Source organism: Oryzias melastigma, linkage group LG18, assembly GCF_002922805.2.
Source record: "Oryzias melastigma strain HK-1 linkage group LG18, ASM292280v2, whole genome shotgun sequence".
Classification (NCBI taxonomy): Eukaryota; Metazoa; Chordata; class Actinopteri; order Beloniformes; family Adrianichthyidae; genus Oryzias; species Oryzias melastigma.
Genome location: NC_050529.1, coordinates 4,106,258 through 4,133,552, shown reverse-complemented (window position 1 = coordinate 4,133,552; position 27,295 = coordinate 4,106,258). Strand labels below are relative to the sequence as shown.

General features: G+C 40.8%; 2 protein-coding genes across 5 annotated transcripts; one reads left to right on the top strand and one right to left on the bottom strand.

Moving 5' to 3' along the window:
- Window positions 1-513: 513 nt before the first annotated feature.
- Window positions 514-12,497, bottom strand: LOC112139939 (protein NLRC3). 3 transcript variants are annotated; one of them, XM_024262806.2, is made up of 12 exons: window positions 12,342-12,497; window positions 9,914-10,049; window positions 9,719-9,838; window positions 8,018-8,137; window positions 7,277-7,381; window positions 6,804-6,917; window positions 4,835-5,067; window positions 2,940-4,719; window positions 2,715-2,759; window positions 2,246-2,419; window positions 1,752-1,925; window positions 514-1,635 (listed from the first exon to the last, which is right to left on the bottom strand). In XM_024262806.2, the coding sequence occupies exons 2-12, from the start codon at window positions 10,024-10,026 to the stop codon at window positions 1,626-1,628; spliced, it is 2,988 nt and encodes a 995-aa protein (XP_024118574.1). In that variant the 5' UTR covers window positions 10,027-10,049; window positions 12,342-12,497; the 3' UTR covers window positions 514-1,625. The 3 variants fall into 3 exon arrangements, with proteins under 3 accessions (XP_024118574.1, XP_024118575.1, XP_036072669.1); XM_024262807.2 differs by having other exon boundaries at window positions 2,940-4,716; XM_036216776.1 differs by having other exon boundaries at window positions 9,967-10,049.
- A 2,805-nt stretch (window positions 12,498-15,302) lies between these two features.
- On the top strand, window positions 15,303-26,252 carry LOC112139921 (protein NLRC3-like). Of its 2 annotated transcripts, none has more exons than XM_036216777.1 (12): window positions 15,303-15,431; window positions 16,547-16,663; window positions 16,751-16,849; window positions 17,511-17,630; window positions 19,210-19,314; window positions 19,812-19,898; window positions 20,975-21,207; window positions 21,328-23,131; window positions 24,624-24,668; window positions 25,034-25,207; window positions 25,580-25,753; window positions 25,867-26,252. In XM_036216777.1, exons 2-12 carry the CDS (start codon window positions 16,548-16,550, stop codon window positions 25,874-25,876), a joined length of 2,967 nt encoding a protein of 988 aa, XP_036072670.1. In that variant the 5' UTR covers window positions 15,303-15,431; window position 16,547; the 3' UTR covers window positions 25,877-26,252. The 2 variants fall into 2 exon arrangements, with proteins under 2 accessions (XP_036072670.1, XP_024118543.2); XM_024262775.2 differs by having other exon boundaries at window positions 16,526-16,663.
- The last annotated feature ends 1,043 nt before the right edge of the window (window positions 26,253-27,295 follow it).

The window sequence follows — 27,295 nt, the reverse complement described above, 5'->3', positions numbered from 1 at the left end:
CCATTATATGTTATCATCAACCTAGCAGATTTTAGCTTTATGCGTTAGATCGATCTCTACTTTTATGGATCAGTTATTGATCTATTAAGCTTAGATCGATTCTATCAACCCAGCAATAGTAGTTGGTGGTAAATATTGAGGATTGAAGTTGTGTATAAAACTGTCAATTTAGACCAATCACAGTAGAGTTCCTGTTTTCATTTTACAAATTTACATCTCTTGTTGTTCTTTGGTAAAGCAGTGCAGAGAAAATTAAAATTAAAGTTTTATTCTTGTTTGAAGCCCATAAGTGTTCAAACCTAAACCAGCTTCTCTGTAGGAGGAACGGAGTAGAGTTAGGACGAGGTTCTAATACACCAACTCCTGGAGACTGTTCAACCATCAGACGTGTTTAGACCAGGGAGAATCACATTGCAACCACTGATATGTAAAATAAAATGACGACAGAGAAGTTATGATACCAGATTTATTCCGTTCACAATGAAAGAAACTTAAAGTACAAACAACATTCTGTTTGTCTATTTATAGTCTTTTATTGACAGTTTCAGCTTTGACTCATTTTCAGTCAAAACTTTGTATTACATTTGATTTATTGTCGTAATCTCTCTAATACTACAGGGTTCCCTCGTTTTTTTTTGCAGGGGTTACATCTTAAAAATAACCCATGATAGATGAAATCCATAAAGTAGGATTACAGATGTCTTATGTCTGTAGAGCTCCTCGCGATGCACTTTATACACTTTTCACAGACATACATGAACATGTTCACACTTTTCTGTCTTCTTTAAACTGTCAAAGTTCAACAGTTCAGGATTATTGATCAAATATTTATGTAGATTTGGTAAACTCAACACATAGGAGACAGCACAGAGAAGGATTGACGATGGTTTACAGCCAACCAGGACGCAGAACACAAAGCGCTGTAGAACAAGTAGCATGGAGATTACATGAACAAAGGTGAAATATTGTTTTCTTTTCCCCAATATTCTCTGTTTTGGCACAACTGATCCAGGTCCTCGCTTAAGGAAACCCTAACTTCCACTTCAAAAAAATCATTGGACCAGCCTGTAGATTTCTGTTAAAGCGGACCGACCAATTCGAATTTGAAAGACAGGATGTCAGTTGAGCAATACGACAGTCTGGCGACCTGTTCAAGAGGAACCCTGCCTCTGCCCAACAGTAGCTGGGATAGGCTCCAGCAACCCTGTGACCCCGATAGGGATTCAGAAAGTTCAGGAGATGGATAGATGATGTCACTTGTGAGAAAAGAAGATAGACGTCATACAAAGAAACAGATTCAACTGATTCTGGTCTAAAAGCTTTTCACATTATTTACAAATAAACTGTTGATCTGACTCAAAGAAAAGACAGTATCTCAGTAAACAAAAACATGATAAACACCTTTAAATCTAAAAAATATCAAAAAGTAAATTGAATTTTCCTGTAAAAGTTATGGGTGAAGCTTGACCAAACTTCCTTAGATGCTGCTCCAGAACGCTTTAATTGTCTCAAAACATTTCACGAATCATACAATGTTTCCTAAACCCTTAACTGTAACATTTAAATGTGAACTAAACCGTGTGGTCATCCCTTCTTCTCCCAGTAGGTTGTCCTATGATTCACCATCAGAGGCACCTGTCAATGAAAGAAGGTAGATCATGAATTTATAATTTTCTAAATCAAAGCTGAGAAACCTTCACAGGATTCAGCACCAAGTCTGTTAGTTCTGCAGATTGGTTTCCTCCACTGACCTCAGAGTCTCCAGTTTGTAGTCTGGACTCTTCACCAGTTCAGAGAGCTGCTGAAGGTCTGAATCCTGCAGGTTGTTCTTCCTCACATCCAGTTCTGTCAGGTGGGACGGGTTGGACTTCAGAGCTGAGGCCAGAAGATCACAGCTGGTCTTTGACAGGGAGCAGTCCACCAACCTGAATGAAAAACGGTCAAAGACAGAAAAAACAGGGATAATTTTTAATAACAATAAATCATTGTATTCTAATTATCTCAATGAGTCTCAATTGGATCATCGTCATGTAAACTTCTAAAGACGTAGTCTAAATGTCTGAAGGTGTCTTATGACGGCATTGAATGAAATTGGTCAAAATAAGCCAAATAAATATTTCTACAGTTAAAATGTCTGTGTTAGGATTTTTAACAAATAGAAACTAAATTTACTGCTTTACTGACGAAAGGTCCGACTCAACAGTAATGCTCCAAAAGACTCAAGAACAACAAGACGTGTACCAACCTCAGAGTCTGAAGTCTGCAGTTGGGACTCTCCAGCCCATTACACAGTATTTTCACCGTTGAATCCTGCAGGTTGTTCTCACTTAGGTCCAGTTCTATCAGATGCGATGGGTTGGACTTGAGAGCCGAGGCCACAATTCCCCAGTAAATATCCGTGAGTTCAAGAGTAAAATGTCTGGAACGACGAATATAGATAAGAATTAGTCAGTTATGGATGTAGACACAAGTGTTTGACACCAGTGAAATGTTATTATATTACTATTTTAAATCAGTCCAGCAGATTTTTCATCTCCTTTTGAAGGAAATAAATGTAACTTCACTTTGGAGGAATCCTGACTGAAATGACTTGTTTATGTTCTTAAGTCCTTGACCTCAAAACACATCATTCAGAAATGAACTCCGTTTTTTTCTCTTTATATAACAGCAAACAATATTAATGTATAATAACAATTTTAAATTGAGTGACTCACTTTTTGCATCCTTTTAGTTTATCCATCACTGATCTTGACCTGAGCCTGAAAAAGAGACAGACAAGAGTTATGCTACATTTATTTTCACCATGGGACGCATGTTTAAGAACTCACTAGAAACATTCCTAACTACTGTTAAACCCTAAATCTCCTGTGTTAAAAGGATTGATGTAAGAAAACAAATATGATATGTAAAGTAGATGGTTGGACGACCATTTATCTTACCGGAACTTTTTACAGTTTCTCACAGCAGGAATCAGCCTCCGATAACCATGAAGTGTTGTGCTGTATTTGTTTAGGTCCAGTTCTTCCAGAACCTGGTCTGACATCTGCATCATGTGTGCGAACGCAGAGCAGTGGATATCTGGGAGGATGTTTTCTGAGGTTTTGTCTGACTTGAGGAAGTCTTGGATCTCTTGATTAACTGAGGGATCCTTCATCTCCATCAGACAGTGGAAGATGTTGATGGTCCTGTCAGGAGACAGGTGGCAGGGTTTCATTGCTTTAAGGTCATTTATGACAGTCTGGATGGCTCCTGGATTCATCTCTGTCTGACCCAAAAGACCTCCTAAAAGTTTATGGTTGGACTCCACAGAGAGGCCATGAATGAAGCGAACAAACAGATCTAGACAGCCTGTTTGGTTATGCATGGATTTCTTCAAAACTTTGATCAAAAACTTATCAATGGTTAAGTAATTTTCTTGTGGAGATGAGTTTGTCATCTGATTCTCCAGGAAGTTCTCCACCACCTCTGTCTTCTTGTTGTTGTAACAGTGCATCATGTAAACTGCAGCCAGAAACTCCTGAACGCTCAGATGAACAAAGCAGTAAACTGGTTGGTGGAAGATCTCACACTCTCTTTTAAAGATCTCGGTACAGACTCCAGAGTACACTGAGGCCTCTTTGACATCCAGACCACACTGCTCCAGGTCTTCTTGGTAGAACATGATGTTTCCTTTCTCCAGATGTTCAAAGGCCAGCCTCCCCAGCTTAAGGAGAACGTCCATGTCAGCCTCTGTCAGCTCCTGTAGATTCTCTTCATGTTCCTGATGGTATTTGTTCTTCTTCCTCTTTGTCTGGACCATCAGGAAGTGTGAGTACATGTCAGTCATAGTGGTGGGAAGGTCTTTTCTTTTTTCTATGATCATCATGTGCTCCAGAACCACAGCAGTGATCCAACAGAAGACTGGAACTTCACACATGATGAAGAGACTCTTGGAGGCCTTGATGTGGGAGAAGACTCTGCTGGACAGATCTTCATCACTGAACCTCCTCCTGAAGTACTCCTCCTTCTTGGAGTCAGTGAAGCCTCGTACTTCTGTTACCCTGGAGACACATGAAGGAGGGATCTGATTGGCTGCTGCAGGTCTGGAAGTGATCCAGACCAGAGCTGAGGGAAGCAGATGTCCCTGGATGAGGTTTGTCAGAAGAACATTGATTGATGACTTCTGAGTGACATCAGACACCACCTGACTGTTGTTGAAGTCCAGAGAAAGTCTGCTTTCATCCAGACCATCAAAGATGAAGAGAAGTTTACAGACAGACAGCTGCTCTGCTGTGATCTTCTGGAAGGTTGGATAGAAAACTTGGATGAGAGTGAGAAGACTGTGCTGCTCATCTCTGATCAAGTTCATCTCCCTGAATGAAAGAGGAATCACTGCACTGATGTCTTGGTTCTCCAAGCCCTCGGCCCAGTCCAGAGTGAACTTCTGCACCGAGAAGGTCTTTCCAACTCCAGCAACACCATTTGTCACTACCACTCTGATGGATCCATGTTGGTCAGTTAAAGCTTTAAAGATATCCTGGTTTCTTATAGGAGCATTATGGGCGATCTTGGGGACGGTATGACACGTTTCTCTCAGTCCCTCTGTGATGTAGAGCTCAGTGTAGATCCTTTTGAGGTGAGTCTCTCTTCCTGTGTCATCGGTTCCTTCAGTTGTATTCTCATTTCTCCTCTTCACACAGATCTGATGTTCATCTAAAAGTTGCTGTAGACCAACATCTGCTGAAGGTCAATAACACAATGAAAACATAAATAAATATTTAGGTCTGTTCGTCAACACCAGCAGAAGTTCAGTTCCCTAAAATAAGTCCATCATCAGACAGATGTTCAGTCCTACCTTGAACAGTTCTGTTCTGACTGATGGTCTGTAGTCCCACTCTGCTTCTTGATTGTTCTCCACACTGTGGACAGGAGCAGAGTCCTGATGGATCCGACTGGTCCCAGTATGAGGTGATGCACCGTCTGCAGAACCAGTGTCCACAGCTGGTAGAGACTGGATCCTTCAGAACATCATGACACAAAGAACAGCAGGACAGCAGCTCCTCATCACAGACACCAATCTTCCTCTTTCTACGGAGATGGAAGAGAGCATGGTCATCAACAGAAATTATAAAACTGACAGAAAATAAATTGTCTTTCTTTTTCTTGATATAGCAAAAGAATTAGCTCTTCCCTGTGATCATGGTCCTACTGTCAGTTCACTTCTACTCAGTTTGTCCCTGGTTCACAAATACTTTTATCTCAAAGTGCAACAGATTCAATTGAAGGATTTTCTGTGTCATCTCTGTACTTTACCAGAAAAAGTTAATTCCTTCCCACAACGCCTGTTGCCCATGTGGCAATGACAAGAGTTCCCCTCTGGTACCTTCAGAGAAACACCAAGAAGGCCAGGTATTCTGAACTCTTGTTCGACTCTAGGCCACAACCACAATCCGCAACCTATCTCCTGCCTTTAGGGCAAAGAGATACCACCCTCTAGTCCACCTGTCTGAACTCCAGATGGATTCTATGAGCAAGTGCATGAGTAAGCCCATACCAGCCCACCACCTCTTACCAAGAACAACTCCACAATGGTAGACCTGCTCAACTCATGGATGGAGTGAACCCGACTATATCTAGCTGGTACTTCTCAACCGGTGCTTCTCAACAAGTTCAGACTCCTTCCCACCCCGAGGGTCTCAAAAGCCTTATTCCATGACCAGGGGTCACCTTTGACTGCCAATCAAACCATATTTCACCTTCCTCCTTTTCAGCTTTCCAGCAGATTGTGGGCCCAGAGTACTGATCCCACGTCATCATTTTAGGCCGGAGCCAACCAAGGCCTGTGGGAAATACTTCTTGCCCCAACTCAAAACAACACCCTACCATCCTTGAATTTGAGAGTTGCTAGTAATTTAACTTAATATTCATACATTTCATCATTAAGTGTATAGATATTAATTGATAAAAAAAAAAACTTAAAAAAAAGGACAACACTTCACAGTATGCTTACATATACAGCTGTATAACTGAAGGTGAAATAACTTTGGGGTTAACATATGTGCTAACATGGAAATACCAGTTTTTTAAATTATAAAAGAGCCTTGCAAGGGTTTGTACTTTGCTGTTTTTGAACAACACCTCTGCTCAATTCCAGGAAGGATAGAAGAAGAAAAGACTAGTTCCAAAACAATGTTTGGCATGAAGGAGCGAAAAATTCAGATCCTCCTTTCATAACAGTCACTCTTTTTCACCATCTCTTGCTTATGGTTTCTAATTTCCAGTGGACAGTGTGACATGAGGTCAACTATTACTGCTTTTCCATGGAACAGGACACAGATATCACAAACTGATTTTTTCCCTCTCAGCATTTGGTTCACTCTATAAGAGAGCAGAGGTCTCAGCTGAGAACAGGAACCATATTGGTGGTTTAAGCCCCAATCCAACTCCAAAACAGACAGTGTCAAGCAGGGAGACATTTAGTCCTAAATTTGGGTCTTGGGTGTGTCCCAATTCCTTGATTGCCCAATCCCAGGACATACATTGCACTACCAAGCCATTATGTAATGGAACCACAAGCCCACTTGATCTTCAGCTTAGGTTTTACACCGAGTAGACCTCTTTATGGCACAACTGATGCACTATGTACTCCGTCAAATGCAACATCTTCAGCACAACCGTATCATGCCTGACTCAGGGACCAGTGTCATGGAAAAAGTATGTATATAGGCTATAAGTCCTACTCCCAAATACAGAATGATAGTGATTCCAACCAAACTAACAATACTTTGGAGGTAAGAGTGCACCAGCACAGATTGAAGGGTTACCTGGTGTCTGTGGTTCCGGCTTCAGCGCTGAAGTCTGGGTTGTCAACTTTGGACAAATCACTCTTCATGGACTGACATGTTGAAGTCTGGGCTCTGGGGATGAGCTGCTGACCTCTGCAAACACAAACAGGTCATTTCAACAATGAAGGAACAGTTTTAAGGTGAACAGCTAAAAGAATTGTGTCATAAAGTTGTCTGTAGCTGTTTGATTGTCTGCCTTTCAAATATTACAGTTTCTTCTTTGTCATTGTGTAAACTTTCTTCAGTTAAAAAAACATTAAGGTGACTTCCTTGTGTTATAAAATAATGAGACCAGCTCGACCTGTTGGTACCAGAGATTCTGTAGTCAGAAAAGGAACATTGGACTCCGCCTCCAGACAACACAAGCCAAAACATTGTCAGTTTCTCACACATTCTTTATGCTGCTGAGTGAACCGCATGCAGATCAGTTTACAGCAAAAACAGTCTCTTACTTTGAGTCCAAAGATGGAGTTTCAGCACTGAAGTCTGGATTGTCCACTTTTGACAAGTTACTCCTCATGGAAACAGGCTGGACTGTCTGAGCGAGGTGCTGACCTCTGAAAAAATAAGAAATCTCAGCTTTGAAGAAAGCAGAGCACTGAAATCCAACTGAAGTGGATTTATAAACAAAGATAACTCCAGTTCCTTGAAAAAGTGCTTTGTCACAAAGCATGTCAGCATTCTCTAAGTCAACGGAATTTGGTCCATCCCACAATCTGGTTCCAAATAATGTTTTCCCTCTAGATACATTTGATGTTCATAAGAATTGTTTTTTCTACAGATTAAATGTTTATAATATGTTTTTACATAGAAGGTTTTTTTAGACTGACAGTTAAATGTCAAGTCATCGACTCTACAGGGTTACTGGCAGAACCCAAACACTGTCAGGCCAGTTTTTCATGTCTACTCAGGTATTTTTAGAGAGCACAGTCTATTGATGTCAAAGCCTGTCAGGATGGGGATCAGCTAAGAAAACAAGCAACAGGTCTAACAAATACTCACTGAACAGTCACAAAACCAAATGTTTTACAGAAAAAATGGAAACACACTGAGAGTAAAACAAGACTGCGATAGACACAGGAACCACAGAATTAATAGAACTTTAAACAATGTAGCTGATCAAAGTTCTACAATCTTGATAAAACTGAAAGTAGAAAAAGCTGCAACTCAGTTTACAGCAGAAACGTTCTTACTTTGTGAACGATGGTTTTGATTCTGCGCTGAAGTCCGGATTGTCGACTTTGGAAAGATCACTCTTCATGGACACACAGCTGGAGGTTGAAGACTGTTCTCTGGACGTGAGCTGCTGACCTCTGAAGAACATACAGTTTGTTACTAAAATCTTTTGTGTAATTTGCAGCACAAAAAACGGAGCTTGCTTCTTAAATACTTATATTTTCATGAACCTGGTAAGTATGTCTTATATTTGACATATAAAAATGGAGCACAGAAGCATTTTAACATCCTCAGTGGTCTTTTTCTATTGGAGGTCAGATTGATTTGTTCTGTCTATCATAAACATTAATGTTTTTTTACAAAACATAAAGAGAACATTTTTTACCATTTAATCACCATCTTATTACAAATGTTCACCCTTATGGCCAGTACAAAGGAGCTGTTGAAAGTGCCAACAGCTCAAAAAAGTTTTCTTTCTCTTGTCAAAATATTGTTGTTGACTTTGGTTTATTGAATTTCAAGCATTCCAGTTTTTCTTCCTCTTAATGACTAAGTCTTTGTTCACTCAGAGAAACACAGGGGATTTCCTGGCGCTTTAAAACAAAGCCTTCATTGATGAGAACAGGCGCAACTGAAGTCTAACACAAAAAGGTTTTAGGTTCAAAACGTTAACCACTAAAGCCTCAGTCCCAACTGTCCACACGGGTGGAAAATGGTTGAACCTGTACCGGTACGTAAGAGACCTGTAAATCACATCAAGGTCATAGAGCGCTCGGTGAGCCTGTAGGGCGATAGTGTTCATGCACATCCTTTCTTCTGGGATGCTGGAGGAAAAACATCAGAGAGAACACATACAACACAGAAAGGGAAGCAAAGGGCAATTTTTCACCTGTAGACAGCCCATAACGGGCCTTAAGGGAGGTGTTAGGTTTAAAGGTAGCAGTGTCCAAAGTCAGTCCTCGAGGTCCGGCCTCCTGCTGGTTTTCCCAAAATCCTGCCTTATCTGCTACTGATTACCTGGATCAGGTGTGTTTGGCCATGAAGGAGCTTCGATGGCAGGTTGGTGAAAACATGTAGGACACAGGCCCTCGAGGACTGACTCTGGACACCCCTGTTTTAAGGCTTTACAAGAGCAAGGGTGTCACACATAAGGCCCACGGACCTCATCCAGCCCCCCAGATGGTTGAATCTGGAACACTTGTGAACAGAAAAAGCATAAGGATGTTGAAAAAAAAAGTGTGAGTTTCTTGCCCATTCCTGTGGCGAAGTCTGGCTCTTTAAAAAAATGACCGCAATGTGCAATTCCACCACTAGGGGGAGTAAAGGAAGTACAAGACTGTTAGGCAGGGTGTTTCCTTTTATATCCATAGCTCCCTCTTTAGTTTACAATGGGATTGTGTCAAATATTCAGTATAAAACTGAATAAACCATTTTTTGGTGTTTATTTGAAAATGCATTTAATTGGAAATCTCTATGAATGAAAGTGTAATAATGATACTCTTACCCCACATGCGACAAGACAACCCAAAAACCACCAGCACTTGTCCAGGGGTTGACCTGTACAGGTGCTGCAGGTTGGTGGCTTAAATAACAAACATGTTGATCTAAGTCTTGTGCTCTGAGCCAAAAATAAAACCGAGAAGTTCTCTTTTTTCACACGTAATTCTTCCTGATCAGTGAATCTCCTGCAGCTCAGTTTACAGCAGAAACCTTCTTACTTTTCGAATGACGGTTTAGTTTCAGCGCTGAAGTCTGGATTGTCGACTTTGGACAGATCACTCCTCATGGACACACAGCTGGAGGTTGAAGACTGTTCTCTGGGAGTGAGCTGATGACCTCTGCAAACACATCACAACCACATAATGAAATCCATGTTGTTTTGTTTTATGTTTTTATACAAATAAAAGTCTTACTTTTGGTTTGGAAGATCGTGGTCGGTCTTGAAGGGTTCGAGTCCATCTCTGACCTTCATGAAGACACAGCTAGACCCTGCAGGTTCTCCTCCCTCTGAGCGTCTCATCTTCATCAGTGGGAGATGAACCACCAACCCTGTAGTCCAGAACACATCAATCATGAAAACAGACGCACAGCAAGAATGCTACCAAACATTCTCCAACAGTTTTCTAAACCTGTTCAGGGTTCTGAGTTGCTGGAGCCTATCCAGCTACTGCAGGGCAAAGGCGGAGTTTACCCTGAACAGGTTGCCAGGCTGTCATGGTGACAGTGATGGACTGTTTTTGGACTGTGGGAAGGAAAACTGGAATGTCTGGAAATAAAACCCACACATACTTAACACAATAAGGTCCCAGCTGGGATTTGAACCAGAACCTTCTAGATCTGACCACTACACCCCCATGTACATAAACACTCAGCAGAGGGATATGAAAAAGATGATCCTCTCTGTGATGTTTATAGTTCCTCTTTGCATACAAGGAACATTAACACAATTTTCTGTTCAATTTTTGTGTTTCATTTTGTTGTTGTTGTTTCTGGTATCTGATAAACTTTAATCTTAATCTGCAATCAAACATATAAAAATAGGTCATTTCCTGGTTTTATAAGCAAAACAATGATTCTATTGTTGGCAGCTGAACCTGTTAGACCACAATCGTCCAATCAGAGCAGAGATATCAGCCTGTGACCCCGCCTCCAAAAGGAAAAACAGGGAGTTGACATCACAGCTGTGAAATCATTGAAACACATTAGACCAGGCATGTCAAACTCAGTTTGGCTCTGGGGCCGGATCCAGACTTTCTGTTCTCAGGTGGGCCGGATCAGTAAAAGAATGTCAACTCCAACTATTTAGCTTTGTTTTTCAGTACTATGCTTTATCATTCAGCCTAAATTTGTAGCCTACCCTACATATTATAATCACGGATGACAAGGGATCTTTTCTAAGCACAACACATTTATTCACAAACAATGGAGAAAAAAATGATTTTCATGTTTGGCATTGAATGTGTTAACAACTGGTTTATTTTAACAGTTGAGTGAATGCAGTTTTACACCTGAACCAACTCACCACACTAAACAAACTCAAGTGGGAGCTATGAAAAAATGTTTTGCCTTAATTATCATACTGCTTTGAAATAATAATAAATAAAAATATATAACAATAAATAAAAATACAAAATAAAAGTTTTAGCAGTGCATGGGCAATAAGATTCGACTACATCAGCTCAAACTACTAGGCTGGGCCTACTGAAGCTGAGAATATACTGCAAAATATTAATTGTCTTTAATATGAAACCAGATTAATCTTATTTTTAATGATCTGTATTTATGAGTGCAAACAAATGTCATGTCATCACACTTTTTTCTCTCTCTCACTGCACTCCTGCAGTCTACTTGCTGCTGCTGGCTCCTGAAACTTGGCATCTTTTTGCCTTTACAAGTGCGTCGATATCAGGTGTCAAATCCTGAGTAGCAGCACATTTAACAATGTCATTCAAGTGTTCATTTGTTAACCTTGAGCGCTGCTTTGTTTTATTATTGTTCATCACAGAGAACACCTGTTCACAAAGATAAGTAGTCCCAAACATGGAGAGAACCTTTGCAGCCACGGCTGTTAATTTGGGGTAACCTGGCACAAGATACTGATAAAACGTATCCAATCCCACGGACCCAAATTTATCCTTCATAGCGGAATCGCACTGCAAGTCAATAAGCTCGAGCTGAATGTCAGCTGGCACATCAGAAGGCTTCACTGTAAATGGCGAGCGAAAAAAGCCGAATTTGTTCTCAAGTTCACTGAAAACCTGAAACCTCCGCTCAAACTCTCGCAGCAAATCTGTAATGTTGTCTTTATATTTATCCAAATCTGGACGATCCGGTGCCTTCGGACGCCTGGTACTAACTCGTGCCAGTGCCGCATGCTGGACGTGAGCTCTTTAACACATTTACTGCCCTCTAGCGGCCGGAGGGAGCATTTGGTTTGTATTTATTTTAAAAAATCATAACTTTTGATAGAAATGAGCTAGTGACTCGCTTCTTTTTTTGACATACTCAGAAATGTATGACGGGCCGGATTAAATCATCCAATGGGCCGGGTCCGGCCCGCGGGCCGTATGTTTGACATGCCTGCATTAGAACAAACAGAGATGGCGTGCACGCTCACATGCACACCCAGGTGAAATCTTCCTCCTCCATGACAGTTCTCCTCTCAGCTGCTGTTTGGCGTCTCGGTTTGATGAATTTAGTTTGTGATCTGGTTGATGTCACAGCTGTGAGGAGAAGACGTCGGAGTCTTCCTGCTCACTCTCTCAGATTTCCAGAGAAACATTTCTGCCCTTCAGTCAGTCAAACTCCACAGAGATGCTGAGGACACCTGCAGATTCTCACCTGTTCAACTCACTGCTGCTCCACCGTCACACACTTTCAGGATTCATGGACTGAAGAAACTTCTGGAAGAAGAAGCAGCAGCAGCTTGTTGTTCCTCTGTAGTCCTCAGTCAGTCTGATCACATCCTCATACCTGCAGAGACGGAAATACATCAGAGCCTCGACTGAACCAGTCGGACCTGCTGCCTTCACTAACCTTGAATGACTCATAACTGAAAGCAACAGAAACCAAAGACGTGTATTTGTATGTACTTAAAAATGAGCCAAAAACAAATGTATAGTGAACCTTTAATAACTGCTATAAGCAATACTTCATTTGTAAACAGTTTGTTTATTTCATATATAAATAAAACTAAAAAGTATAAGCTAGACTTAAGTAAAAAATCCAATGCACCAAAAATTCATGTATATTTATAGTATTTATTGTGTTTGTTTTGTTTTTGCCTAAAGTACTATGTTTTATGTCTTCAGTTTGAAAAGTGCTTTATAAAAAAAGATTAATGGATCTGAGACATTTGTCTACAGGGAACCACTGACTTTGTAGATAGAAGACAGATTTGAATAGAATAGATTTATTAGTCACATGTACAACAAAATGTATACGTGCTCACAGGTCAGTGCTTTATTCATACTGTTCCTAAAGTAATAAAACTGTGATTAAAGAATTTAGGAATAAAATAAAATAAATACATCAAATATGTATAGTCACAGTGCTAACATAAGTAATAAAAATCAAAAATAAAATGAGTAATAAATAAAAGTCATAATACATTAGCATACCTACAGACAAACAGGCATTCATCCACAATTAAAGTGCATTTGATTCATTGTTTCAGTAAAAACAAGCAGTATTTTGGTCTCAAACTTTAAAGTGTAGCCAAAACCACCAGCTCAGTGGCCTCGTGGTAGAGTGTCCACCCTGAGCCTGGAAGGTCGTGAATTCAAATCCCGGCCGAGTCATATCAAAAACTCTAAAAATAGAACCCAGTGCCTCACCACTTGACACTCATCAATAGGGGTTGGAATGTGGGGTTCAGCCACTAAATAATTCCTGTACGCGGCTGTGTCCGCAGCTCACCTCTCCCTCAGGGGATGGGTCAAAGGAGGAGAACAAATTTCACAGAACTAGGTGGGATATTGACTTCATAACTGTGTTATTTCATTGTGTTTATACCCATTGTTTGCTTGCAGTTTTATTTTCATAAATTGTTAGTCCTTGTATTTCTGTCAGTGGAGCTGTTATTTCTTACCCCAGTTAAAATGAAAATAAATAAATGTGCTTCTTTATTTGTTGGTATTTTTAATTATGTTGCAAAAAAAATTGTTCTTCAAACGAATAATTTGTTGTCACTATACTTGTTTGAAAAAGATAGAAATATAAATTAAAATGTAAAAAAAAAAAGCAGAAACTCAGGAATCTAATTTAATATCTTTAAAAATAAAAGTCTAAAGACAATAAAATCAAAATGTAAACATCTTGATGAGGATAAAGGGAGGCACTTCACCATTGTAACAAGGAGGCCGAGACGTTGGGATCCATATGCAACAAAGTTTAATGGAATACGACAAACAAGGCGGAGTCAGAGTCCAGGCAAAAAGGTCAAATGAGGAGCAAGGCAGGGTGTCGGAAGAAACAGGCAGAGGTCCAAAACACAAAGAGGCAACTAGGAGTAAATGCTCAGAATTGTATGTGTGGTAGAAAGCAATACTTCGCACCGAGCAGAGTCCAAAGGGTGAATAAATACGCTGGGACTGATGGGAAGCAGCTGGTGATGATGAGGCAGGTTGCTGGCAGGTGAGAGCAGAGCAGGTTAAAATTCAGGCAAGGGCTCCCTCTGGTGGTCAGAGGTGGAGATGGATGGCCGATCCCTGACAAGCATTGTAATGTGTCAGCACATCATGTGACACCAGCGGTGTCACATGATGTGCTGACACAAGTGATGATTCTCAAACTTCTGACCATTTATGACCCTTAAGCAGCAAGACAATAAAGGGTTTGGAGCCGTGGCGAGGTCAAAAATGAAACATCCATAATAGTTGATCATTTCCAGGGAAGAACGCAGATGTCCCACATTGTTAAGTGTCGAGACCTCCACAATAGTAGACACCTTTACAGGTGATTTATGGAGCCCTGAAGCATCAATAATGTGATCCAGGTACGCAACCGAGTCCTGGAAAAACAAACACCTGTCCTGATTTACATGCAAACCATACTCCTCTAACGTGTTCAACACCCAACCCCGAGGTAGGCCCAAGAGCACCCGATCCGTCGCTTTCTGGAATAACACAGGTGCTGAAACGATCCCAAATGGCGATTGAAGCAGAACTTTGCTACTCTGGAAAGGACCATGAGAGTGTCTGTTTATTGGGTATATTTGAAAACTTTCCTCTAAAATGACATCTCCAAGCCAACCAATTCCTTCTCTAATGCTTTACTGCTGTGGAGGACAACACAAACGTAAACATTCAAGAGCTGTGAATTTGCAAACTGACCTGCTTCAGAGAAACAGAAAAGATTTTAGAATCTGTCATGTATGCGTTTCTTAAATTGAGTCAAAGTCAAACATTTTGGAACAGTTTTTGTGTTTTTCTCTCACGGTGGAAAACATGAGGGTCGGATTCTGCTTAATTTTAATATTGCGGAATATTCTGAAAAATTAAAAATCAGTGTTTACGGTTTAGTAGTTCTTTTCCTTCTTACTGAGTGGAGCAGGTTTGACTAAATAAACAGATTTAAAAAGAACTCACATTTTTGTTTTTTCTGACTTTCAAAAGGTAAAAATAAGGAACCACCTGCATTCATTCTGTAGTTTTATGCTCGGATTGTTTTTGGAGTGTTTCAGCACGTACAAATGAGCTTATCAGTAGGTGAAGGTTTCTGTTTAGTCAAACGATGACATGACAGATACCAGCAGGTCCGACTGGTTCAGACGAGGCTCTGATGTATTTTAGACTTCAGGTATGAGGATGTGATCAGACTGACTGAGGACTACAGAGGAACAACAAGCTGCTGCTGCTTCTTCTTCCAGAAGTTTCTTCAGTCCATGAATCCTGAAAGTGTGTGACGGTGGAGCAGCAGTGAGTTGAACAGGTGAGAATCTGCAGGTGTCCTCAGCATCTCTGTGGAGTTTGACTGACTGAAGGGCAGAAATGTTTCTCTGGAAATCTGAGAGAGTGAGCAGGAAGACTCCGACGTCTTCTCCTCACAGCTGTGACATCAACCAGATCACAAACTAAATTCATCAAACCGAGACGCCAAACAGCAGCTGAGAGGAGAACTGACATGGAGGAGGAAGATTTCTGCTCCGTGAGCGTGCACGACACTGTAGGTGTGCATGTGAGCGTGCACGCCATCATTGTGACTCCATGGAGGCGGGGCCACAGGCTGACATTTCTACTCTGATTGGACGATTGTGGTCAAACAGGTTTTGTTACCAGCAATTAAATTATTGTTTTTCTAAAGAAAACAGGAAGTTTCTTATTATTTTTATGTTTGATTGCAGATTCATGTTTAAAATATATTAGAAGAAAACATCTACAACAATAAAATTAAACCAAAATGTATTTAAAGTTTCCTTAATGTGTAAAGAAGAGCTTCTAATAGAAGAAATCCCACGGAGGACGTGTTTTTTAACCCTCTGCCAACTGTTTCATCTGCATGGTGGTGTACTGATCACAGTGAAAATGTTCTGGTTCAAATCCCAGTTCTGTGAGAAATTTGCAAGTTTTCCTCATGTGGGTTTTTCTCCAGGAACTCCAGTCCAAAAACATGCTTCATAGCTGAATTAGTCACTCTCAATTGGCCCGTAGTTGTGTGTTTTTGTCTCTGTGCTGACCTTAAACCAGGGTGTCCAAATCCAGGCCTCAAGGCTGACATCTTGATGGTTTTCCAGGAATTGGGCTTTATGTTGATTACCTGGATCAGGTGTGTTTAGCCATTAAGGAGCTTTAATAGCAGGTTGGTTCAGAAACTTGTAGTACCATCGAGACCTGGAATTGGACACCTCCGCCCTAGATAGACTGGAGCCGTAGACCGGAGAGTGATGTCCACTCTCCCATGCTGTATAGGCTCCAGCAACCATCTGCTTCTGAAAAGAATAAATGGTTTAGAAAAATTATATTTTGTAGCATTCTGGTCTTGTTTGTGTTTGTTTCACCAATGTTGTGTTCTGGACTCACGCTAAGGGTTCATCTCCCACTGATTAGAATGAGCCGCTCAGAGGGAGGAGAACCTGCAGGTTCCAGCTGTGTCTTCATGAAGACGGTCCAAGTCAGAGATGGACTGGAACCCTTCGAAACCGAACTGGATCTGCCAAACCCAAAGTAAACATTTAATTTGAGTAAAAACAGAAAACATGTTTGACAAAACATGAATTTCATGATGTGATTGAGATGTGTTTGTGTTTGCAGAGAACAGTCTTCAACCTCCAGCTGTGTGTCCATGAAGAGTGATCTGTCCAAAATGGACAATCCGGACTTCAGCGCTGAAACTAAACCTTTAATCACAAAGTAAGAAAGTTTTTTATAAAACTTGTAAATGAGACTTTGATATTTGTTGGTTAATGTTCTGAGCCTATTACATGTTATTGTTGTGTTTTACTTTAGTTTTTTTAACCTTTGACCTGTTTCTAACAACAAAACCTTTGTTTTTAAACACCAGGAAGTCCCCTGTGTTGCTTTGAGTGAACAAAGACTTTATCATCATAAGGAAGAAAAACTGAAATGCTTAAAATTCAGTGAACCAACAACAAGAATATTTTGAAAAATGACAAACAAAACTTGAGTTGTTGACACTTCTAACACGCTGTAATTCCTTGATATTATTGGCTGAAAGGGTGAACCTTTGTGATCAGGTCAAGCAGCTAAAAGTTTTATCTTTATGTTTTGTAAAAGACATAAAAGCTGATGTTAAAGCCTTAGTGACAATTGACCTAGCGAGGGTATGGGGGGCTAAAAGTGGGAAAACGTCTATCTGGTGGTGCATGTGGCTCATATGAAATATGGCGCATACTTTAAGAGCACCTTTCTACCTTTCCTTATGTGCAGCCCGAATGCTAGAAATGAAGAAATTGGACAATTAGGGTGTTTTTTGTGTGGACATCCTGCAGACACATGCATACACCATGCATGTGACATTGCATGCAAACTCTAAAACCATTTGTGTTTGCAGAGGTCAGCAGCTCATTCCAAGAGGACAGTCTTCAACCTCCAGCTGTGTGTCCATGAAGAGTGATCTGTCCAAAATGGACAATCCGGACTTCAGCGCAGAAACTAAACCGTCATTCACAAAGTAAGACATTGCTACTGTAAACTGAGCTGATCAAAAAGAATCATAAGTGAAACACATCTCTGTTTTACTTTTTGTGCAGAGCATACGACTTTGGCCCAATCCGAATTCTCTCCTTCTCCCTTCCCCTTAGCCCTAGCCCTTTGTTTATCCCTCCATGCTTGCTCCAAGCGGAGGGTGATGAAAATATATGTCTAATATTTTGGACATGACTTTCGTTCAATGACGTCATCAATAATCACCGGTCCGCTAGCATTAACGCAGAGCTTCCAGCGCTTGAATATACATAACAACAGCGGCTTTATAACTTTAAAAAAGTCACACTACAACATAAAGTTATTACCTACATTTAAATGTAAACTTCTGTGGTTCAGAGCGCACCAAAGTGAAGAAAAGCGCTTCTTAGCATGACGCGGTTTACTCTCGCAATAGTGGACTTTGGACCCCTCTGTTTGGAGTGTGAAACTTAAAAAATAATAATCCCAGACACGACTTTGGATTGAACTGCCACTTCAAATCCAGGGGGAGGGAGAAGGGGAATATTCGGATAGGGCGTTTGATCCATGTTTGAGATTTAAACCACAGTCACATGCACCTGTGTGGGGGTTGACCTGTATGACTGGTGCAGGTTTTTGGGTTGACCAGGTCTGTGAAGGATTGTAGAGAGGTAGAAGAGACCATTCAAGATGCGTTTTAAGTGGAATCTAGGCTTGTGAGGTTCATTGAAAATAGAATGTTTTAATGTTGTGTGTGTGGTAGATGTATTGTGAAGTGTAAGTAAGTTGCATGGAGATGGATCCCTGAGCTTTGTGATAAGATCATGATCTGGGGATCACATCACATCTGAGTTTCCCTGTGGAGCCGGTTTTGGTCGTTGCCCTCGAGCATGGGCCTCTCCAAATTCAAACACCGGGTGAACTTGGTCGGGCCATGTTTACAACACTTTTGAGTGACCCCAGTTCTCTTGGGAGTTCTTTCCTTGAGCGAGGGTGGGCAGATCCTGCCTCACTCTCTCCTGGACCTCCCGTGGGGATGGGGGCGGTTGCCAGAAGCATTGGGCGGGTCTCCCTTGGGGGACCGTGGCTCCCGCCTGAGGTTGGGGGAATTCTCATCGAAAACAGTCTTGTTTTATTGTGTTTATATGTTTCTTTTAATGTGTGATATCCCTACACACTTAGTGTGACTTTGGGTATTTGGCAGATTTCTTGGCAGTTTTTAGTTAATACCATCCTGACAGGCTTTGACATCAATAAACTCAGTGCTCTCTAAAAATAGGCGGGATTTTGTGAAAAACTGGCCTGACAGCTTTTGGATTCTACCAAGAAGTCTGACTTGACATTTAACTGACAGTAAAAACTTCTAAGGCTTCTAAGCATTTTAACTTTAGAAAAATGAACAAATTACATTTTTATGAACCTTAAATCCATCTAAAAGTGAGGCATTTAGAATCAGATTGTTGGATGGACCATTTTCCATTAAATTAGAGAAGACTGACAACATACTAACGTTTGTTTTTAATTTATCTTCAGGAGGATTTTAATGTTCTGTTTTCTTCAAATCTGTGATTTTTTTTTTCTTTCAGAGGTCAGCACCTCACTCAGACAGTCCAGCCTGTTTCCATGAGGAGTAACTTGTCAAAAATGGACAATCCGGACTTCAGTGCTGAAACTCCATCTTTGGACACGAAGTAAGAGACGCTTTTTGCTGTAAGAGAATGTGTGAGAAACTGAGAATGTTTTTGCTTGTGTTCTGTGGAGTCCAATGTTTCTGCTCTGACTAGAGAATCTCTGGTACCAACAGGTCGAGCTGGTGTCAACAACACATACAAAAAATCCCTCTTTTATAACACCAGGAAGTCCCTGGCATCTCTTTCTAACCGCAGAACACTTACACAATGACAAGCAAGAAAGTCAGTCAAACACTGGAGCAAAAACATACTAAAGCTGCGCAAAAACTCAAACTTGTTTAATGTTGCCACTTTTGTAAAAGTGTTTTTTAATGTAACAGAGAAGAGCTGATAGTAGTAAGAAAATCATGTTTGTCTGCAAAGTTCTTCACCATCTCCTGGATTTTTTTTTGTTCACTGACTGTACTCCTGTTGACCCACATGGTCAATCAGTTTGTGACCCAAAGATTTAGCTGTTCTGCTTCAAACTCCTCCAATACTGTGATGATCTGTTGCAGATCTTTCTACTGTGAGTCCATGAAGAGTGACCTCTCAAAAATGGACAACCCAGACTTCAGCGCTGAGGCTGGAGCCACAGACACCAGGTAATGGCGTATTTTTGACCCCAAAGTAGAATGACTTTCATCCTGCAAACATAGAGCATACTATGGTATAACACAACACTGTTCCCTAATCCAAGAACAATATGGTTATTCTGGGGCACCATTGTGGATGACAGAGTACACAAGACAGCAATTGTGCCATAAAGGAGTCTAGTTGGTGTAAAACCTAAGATGAATTTCAGCTGGACTTGCTGTCAATGGACTGAGTAGTCATGGTAATGTACCACCAACCCTCAAATTTAAGAATGGAAGGGTATTGTCTCTGGTTGGGGCCCAGTGCCTGGTGCCCAGAGTTCTTCCTACAGGACTCATTTGGGTCCATTGAGATATGATGGTGTAGAATTACTTCCCCATGGCCCACCATCTGCTAGAAAGCTCCAAGGGGGCCAGTGAAATGTGGTTTGGGCGACTGGTCAATAACAGGTGCCTCAGTGGCCCAAACCGCTGTCATGGAATTCAGTTTTTAGGACATGCTCTTTGAGAGGGAAGGAGTCTGAGGCTGTACAGGAGTTTTAGCAGTACCAGCTAGATATAATCAGGCTCACCTCCACACATAACAGGTGTTGGACCCTACTATTCACAAGTAACTCATGGTGATGAGCTTACTCATGGGCTTGCTGATCCTGGATGAACCTCCAGGAGGTTGTTTCCCTTTGCCCTTAGGAGGGGGGATTGGTTTCTGACTGGTTTTGGCCTGCAAGCTGAACATGACTTGGTATATCTGGAGTACTGGAAAGGGCCCCAAAGGGGAAGTCCATTGTCCTTTTAAGGAACGTCAGCCCCCATGTGGATAACTGCAGTGGCACCTGGAAGTATGTGATTCGAAGGAATGACCTTAAAGTACAGAGATAAAAAGAAAATCCTTCAATGGAACCGGGTTGTGCTTTGAGATAGCCTCGGTAGAGAGCCACAGATTAACTGAGTTGAAATTATTAATAGTAGGACCATGAACAATGGGAAGGGATATTTTATTGTTATTTCAAGAAATTAAAGGACAAATTATAACCTGTGAGTTTTGCAGTTTCTGCTGATGACTAGGTTTTCCTTCATCTCCATAGAAAGAGGAAGATTGGTGTTTGTGATAAGGAGCAGCTGTCCAGCTGTTCTCTGTGTCAGGAGGTCCCGAAGGATCCAGTCTCTACCAGATGTGGACACTGGTTCTGCAGACGGTGCATCACCTCATACTGGGACCAGTCTGATCCATCAGGACTCTGCTCCTGTCCACAGTGTGGAGAGACTTCCAGAAGGAAAGTTAGACTACAAACCATCAGTCAGACCAGAACGGTTCAAAGTAAGACTGAATATCTGTCTGATGATGGACTCATTTCTGAAAAGTAGACTGCTTTTGATGCTGGGTAAATGGTTTGGAGATTTTTCTTCTGTTTGTCACATTTTTTTTGTCTGTAAGCAGATAATGGTCTACAAGAGCTCTTAGATGAAAATCAAGAAAGTATAAGACAACGTTCTCAACATGTGACTGAAGGAACAGATGACACAGGAAGAAGAACTTCCCTCAAAAAAATCTACACTGAGCTCTACATTACAGAGGGACTGAAAGAAAAGGGTCATACCCACCATGAGACGAGACGACTGGAAATGGTATCCAAATTCCTCCACGATGTCCCTATAAGAAACCAGGACATCTTTAAGGTCCTAACTGACCAACAAAGATCGATCAGAGTGGTTCTGACCAGTGGAGTTGCTGGAGTTGGAAAGACCTTCTCGGTGCAGAAGTTCACTCTGGACTGGGCCGAGGGCTTGGAGAACCAAGACATCAGTGCAGTGGTTCCTCTTTCATTCAGGGAGATGAACTTGATCAGAGATGAGCAGCACAGTCTTCTCACTCTCATCCAAGTTTTCTATCCAACCTTCCAGAAGATCACAGCAGAGCAGCTGTCTGTCTGTAAACTTCTCTTCATCTTTGATGGTCTGGATGAAAGCAGACTTTCTCTGGACTTCAACAACAGTCAGGTGGTGTCTGATGTCACTCAGAAGTCATCAATCAATGTTCTTCTGACAAACCTCATCCAGGGACATCTGCTTCCCTCAGCTCTGGTCTGGATCACTTCCAGACCTGCAGCAGCCAATCAGATCCCTCCTTCATGTGTCTCCAGGGTAACAGAAGTACGAGGCTTCACTGACTCCCAGAAGGAGGAGTACTTCAGGAGGAGGTTCAGTGATGAAGATCTGTCCAGCAGAGTCTTCTCCCACATCAAGGCCTCCAAGAGTCTCTTCATCATGTGTGGAGTTCCAGTCTTCTGCTGGATCACTGCTGTGGTTCTGGAGCACATGATGACCACAGAAAAGATAGGAGACTTTCCCACCACCATGACTGACATGTACTCACACTTCCTGATGGTCCAGACAAAGAGGAAGAAGAACAAATACCAGCAGGAACATGAAGAGAATCCACAGGAGCTGACAGAGGCTGACATGGACGTTCTCCTGAAGCTGGGGAGGCTGGCCTTTGAACATCTGGAGAAAGGAAACATCATGTTCTACCAAGAAGACCTGGAGCAGTGTGGTCTGGATGTCACAGAGGCCTCAGTGTACTCTGGAGTTTGTACCGAGATCTTTAAAAGAGAGTGTGAGATCTTCCAGAAACCAGTTTACTCTTTTGTCCATCTGAGCGTTCAGGAGTTTCTGGCTGCAGTTTACATGATCCACTGTTACAACAACAAGAAGACAGAGGTGGTGGAGAAATTTCTGGACAATCCGATAAAAACCTCATCTCCACAAGAAAATTACTTAACCATCAATGAGTTTTTGAGCACAATCCTGGAGAAATCTATGCAGAATCCAACAGGCTGTCTAGATCTGTTTGTTCGCTTCCTTCATGGCCTCTCTGTGGAGTCCAACCATAGACTTTTGGGAGGTATTTTGGGTCAGACAGAGATGAATCCTCAAGCTATCCAAACAGTCATTGACAATCTCAAAGAAACGAAAACATGTCACATACATCCTGAAAGGGGCATCAACATCTTCCACTGTCTGATGGAGATGAAGGATCCCTCAGTTAATCAAGAGATCCAAGAGTTCCTCAAGTCAGACAAAACCTCACAAAACATACTCCCAGATATCCACTGCTTTGCTTTCGTCCACATGCTGCAGATGTCAGACCAGGTTCTGGAAGAACTGGACCTAAACAAATACAACACATCACATCATGGTTATCGGAGGCTGACTATTGCTGTTAAGAACTGCAGAAAGTTTCGGTAAGATGGCAAGCTACTTAATATTTGTATTTTTACATTTTTATATTGGCAATAATGTTTAAAGCCATACCTTTAGCGCCAGCATTGACATTTTTTGAATTACAGTAACTCTTAAACCGTAACGCAATTCCTAAGGAGTCTCAAGCGGAGAAAAGCCGCTTTAATATGCAATGCTTTGGAGTAATAGTGTTCATGCAATCAATGTAAACAAGCTGATTCTGACATCAAGAAAAGAAGGGATATCCTGATCAGGTTTTTTGAATATCTGCCAATACCGAGTCCTAATACTCTTGCAACACATTTAAAACATGAACGAAGTAAAAAAAAAAAAAAAAAAAAAGATCTGGGCTTTTCCCCTGTTTTTCTTACAAAAAGCTTATTTTGTCTTTAATACCTAAAGATAGCACTTCTGTTATTTAGCTTGAGCAACCAAGTAGGAATAGTACAATTTTATCAACTACTAAAAGTAGTTCTCTTATACCTAGTAAACTGGTGATAGTCATGTGGAGAAGAACAAGTGACTGAAGCTTTAGCATCTTCAGAACTATTCAACATTTTTGATCAGATGTGATTCATACCTCCATTAAAACAGGTGACCCCAAAGTGCGGCCCTCAGGCCAGATCTAGCCCACCTCCACATTAGAGATGTATTCTTTATTTTCCTCAATCTGGCCGATTGAGCCAATCATAGAACGTGAGTTTTTATTCCCTATTCTCTAGACTTTATATTGGTTTTACATATAAAATGTTTTAGTATTAATATAGTTACTATACTGGTCTGTCTCTGATCTCACGGTATTGAAAAAAAAAGGAACCACCAAGTCAGTTTACAAGTCTAGAGATTTTGTCCCATACTACTACACAATTTTACCAAAAAGTCTATTTGTAAGGCTATTGGAAGTTTCTCACACTTATGACGTACAGATGATGCTCTAGTTATTAGCTCTAGTTATTAGTAAATTACAAGCCCCTTACTGACTGTGTCCAAAAGATGCATGCACCGGGCGTGCACATGATATACAAGTGCTTGTAGGATGTTCACACAAACTACTCTATGATTATCTAATTTCCTCCTTTCCAACAGTCAGGCTGCAGGCAAGGCGCAATCGCTGATTAGGGAGAATTAAAAAAATGAGAACTCTGTATAATGGGTATCACCTACTCCACCTGTACTTACCCTTGTGTGTTGTACAAGCGCATTCTACAACCTGTTGCCCACAGCATGCCCATAGGAAAATGTGCTTGGAAATGTTTTCTTCCTTCTCACTTAGCAGTCTAAGACCCTGACGTTTCATGTAGACCACCTGAAATGTGGAAAAATGTAGCCAATTATCAATGCAGCGTGACCTCTAATGCAGTGTGCTGAGATTCCATCTCCTGCTGGGTTTAGTCTGGGTCCACAGATTTCCCTGTGGATGCACCAGCTTTAATAGCTGATCAAATCTCAAAGCCCCAGCTCATAAATCTAACTCTTGTGTATCCACTTTTTTAGGCTAAAGTCAAGATCCCTGGTCAAAAAATCCAAAGAATGCAAAAGGTATGACAAAACAAACAACAACAAGCAACTTCTAGTCACTTTATTTTGAATCATGAATTACATCGTACATTGATTCTTACCTTGTTTTTGTCTGCTGCTACAAAAGGAGATAAAACTCGGGTAATTTCTAAACAACTATATTTTTTGATGTAAGGGAGTGTGACAAACTCATTAACAAGTCATTTCAGTCGGTTCAGACAGGATGGAAGCAATATTTCTTCAGCTGCAGACTGAACAAACAACAAGGACTGATTTTTGTTTCATCATATTTTTGATGTCAGAAAAAATAAAAACAATTTATTGTCAAACAGGAGCTTCAACAACAAACAAATTTTGTTAATTTATATCTATATTTGTCATCACAGACATTTTAGTATTGAACTCCCAGATTTTGTCTGGGATTTTGTGGCCTCAGCTCTCAAATCCAACCCATCGCATCTGATAGAACTGGACCTAAGCAAGAACAACCTGCAGGATTCAGCTGTGAAAACGCTGTGTACTGGGCTGGAGAGTCCAAACTGCAGACTTCAGACTCTGAGGTCAGTTCCTTGTTTCTTATTCTTCCGTGTTTTAAGTGAATTCATTTTGAGTCCGATCTTCTATCAATAAAGCAGCAAGTTAAAAAAAAAACATCTCATCCTTAAAAATCTTAAATCTTAACTTAAAATATTTACTGTCTGAATAACATTTGTGTCTCTGTGTGTTGGGCCTTTTTAGCCTGATTTCAATGATGATTATAAATCATTCAATGTCATCACAAATACATTCTGACATTTAGACTCTGTCTGTAGAAGTTGACATGATAATCCACTTGAGACACATTAAAATTACTAGATGGAATACAATATATCCATTAAACATTCTGGCGTCTGCACATTTATTTCTGCCTAAATGTTCTTTTTTCCATTCAGGTTGGTGGACTGTCGTTTGTCAAAGACCAGCTGTGATCTTCTGGCCTCAGCTCTGAAGTCCAACCCGTCCCACCTGACAGAACTGGATGTGAGGAAGAACAACCTGCAGGATTCAGACCTTCAGCAGCTCTCTGAACTGGTGAAGAGTCCAGACTACAAACTGGAGACTCTGAGGTCAGTGGAGGAAACCAATCAGCAGAACAAACAGACTTGGTGCTGAAATGTGAATCTTTATGAGCTTCGATAAGAAAATGATCAATTCATGTTTCAATTTCTTTTACTTATAGGTGCCTCTGATAGTGAATGAGAGGAGAACTTGTTTGTCAACAGATGTTCTGACTGGAGCGTGTTACTGAGAGAAGAAGAGGAAAGTGTTGGAGCCAGAGGAAGAGGACATGACTATTGCTTTGTTCACATTTAAATGGAAAAGTTAAACATTGTTTTATTTATATTTGTGAAGTGTTTTGTAACTAAGCAATCTGGAGCAACATCTTCGAAAATTATATCAAACTTAACCTTATAATCTTTACAGTAGAATGTAGTTTTCTTTTGATGTAGTCTTTTTTCTTTATCTTGTTTCAAGTTTTTTATTTGTTTGCTATGCTACTCCCATTATTTACATTGAGTTCAACTGTTTATTTGTAAATAATCTCTAAAAAGCTTTTCGACCGGAGTCACTTGAATCTTTTCATCTGCATGACATCTACAGTGTATTCTTTCCTCACAACTCATATAATATCATTCAAATTCCAGTCTGTTCAAATATAGATCAAGCACAGCTAAAAGTTCCCAAAGCCAAATTCAGAGTCAGACAGTAAATTACGAGCATGGGATCATATAAGAAGAGAGTACAGTAGTCAGAATCCATGTGAGAGTGAGGGCAGGCAGCAGTCAATAAGAGATAGAGCAAGGTCACAAAAAGAAGATCGGGTCCAGATAGAAATGCTTGGTAATGCAGGCAGGGTGGCACAAAACAATACTTCACACAGAGCAAGGCTCTGTGCACTGCTTCATTAAGAGGTGGGGGATTGTCAGATGTGTCAGCTAAGTGGTATCTGGGGAGTGTGCGCTGGGGCGGTTGGGAGATTTAGAATGTTCAATTCTCTGCCGGTGGCCAGAGGGGGAGACAGAACTCTAGCTCCTGAGACATAACACACTCCATAAAGTAATCACTCTTTGAATACCGATGGATTCTGATGCAGAGAAATAATACTTTTCACCACTTTAGAATTGGGTGATTTACCTTGGTTGCACAAATACTTTATTACTGTAAACTGCTGCAAATCAGCACAAACCTGGTTTTCTCACCTTCAGAATCCCTTGGAACTACATGAATTGGATAGACAGTCAAAGGGGGTCAACACTGAAAGTAAAGCTCTTGGGTTAACATTTGACTTTGGTTTATTATCTTCCTATGCATCAGGTTGTAAAAACTATTTAAGTTTGCATTTACTACTAATACCCTCTTATTTTTTAAGGATAATTATATTTGTAAGCAAAACGCAAAAAGTAGACAAGAAAATGTTTGTACTTCTTGTTTCTTTCAGTCCGAACAAAATAAATCTATTACTTCTTGTGTGTCGCCTACATTTCATTTAATGTCAAAATACTGTGTATTTTTAGAATTCTTTTGCCAGATGCTTCCCTCAGGTCTAAAGACTTCTGTAAGCTTCAACAGCTTCTCCAAGAGTTCGTCCAGTTCCTCCTCCCATGCAC

Coding starts and splice junctions, on each gene's coding strand:
- LOC112139939 (XM_024262806.2), bottom strand. CDS start 10,026: ATGAAGATGAGACGCTCAGAGGGAGGAGAACCTGCAGGGTCTAGCTGT. Junction 6,918..7,276: donor ACTCCATCTTTGGACTCAAA/GTAAGAGACTGT, acceptor TTGTGTTTGCAG/AGGTCAGCAGCTCATCCCCA. Junction 2,420..2,714: donor AAACTAAAAGGATGCAAAAA/GTGAGTCACTCA, acceptor TCGTCGTTCCAG/ACATTTTACTCTTGAACTCA.
- LOC112139921 (XM_036216777.1), top strand. CDS start 16,548: ATGAGCCGCTCAGAGGGAGGAGAACCTGCAGGTTCCAGCTGTGTCTTC. Junction 19,899..20,974: donor GCTGGAGCCACAGACACCAG/GTAATGGCGTAT, acceptor TCATCTCCATAG/AAAGAGGAAGATTGGTGTTT. Junction 24,669..25,033: donor AAATCCAAAGAATGCAAAAG/GTATGACAAAAC, acceptor TTGTCATCACAG/ACATTTTAGTATTGAACTCC.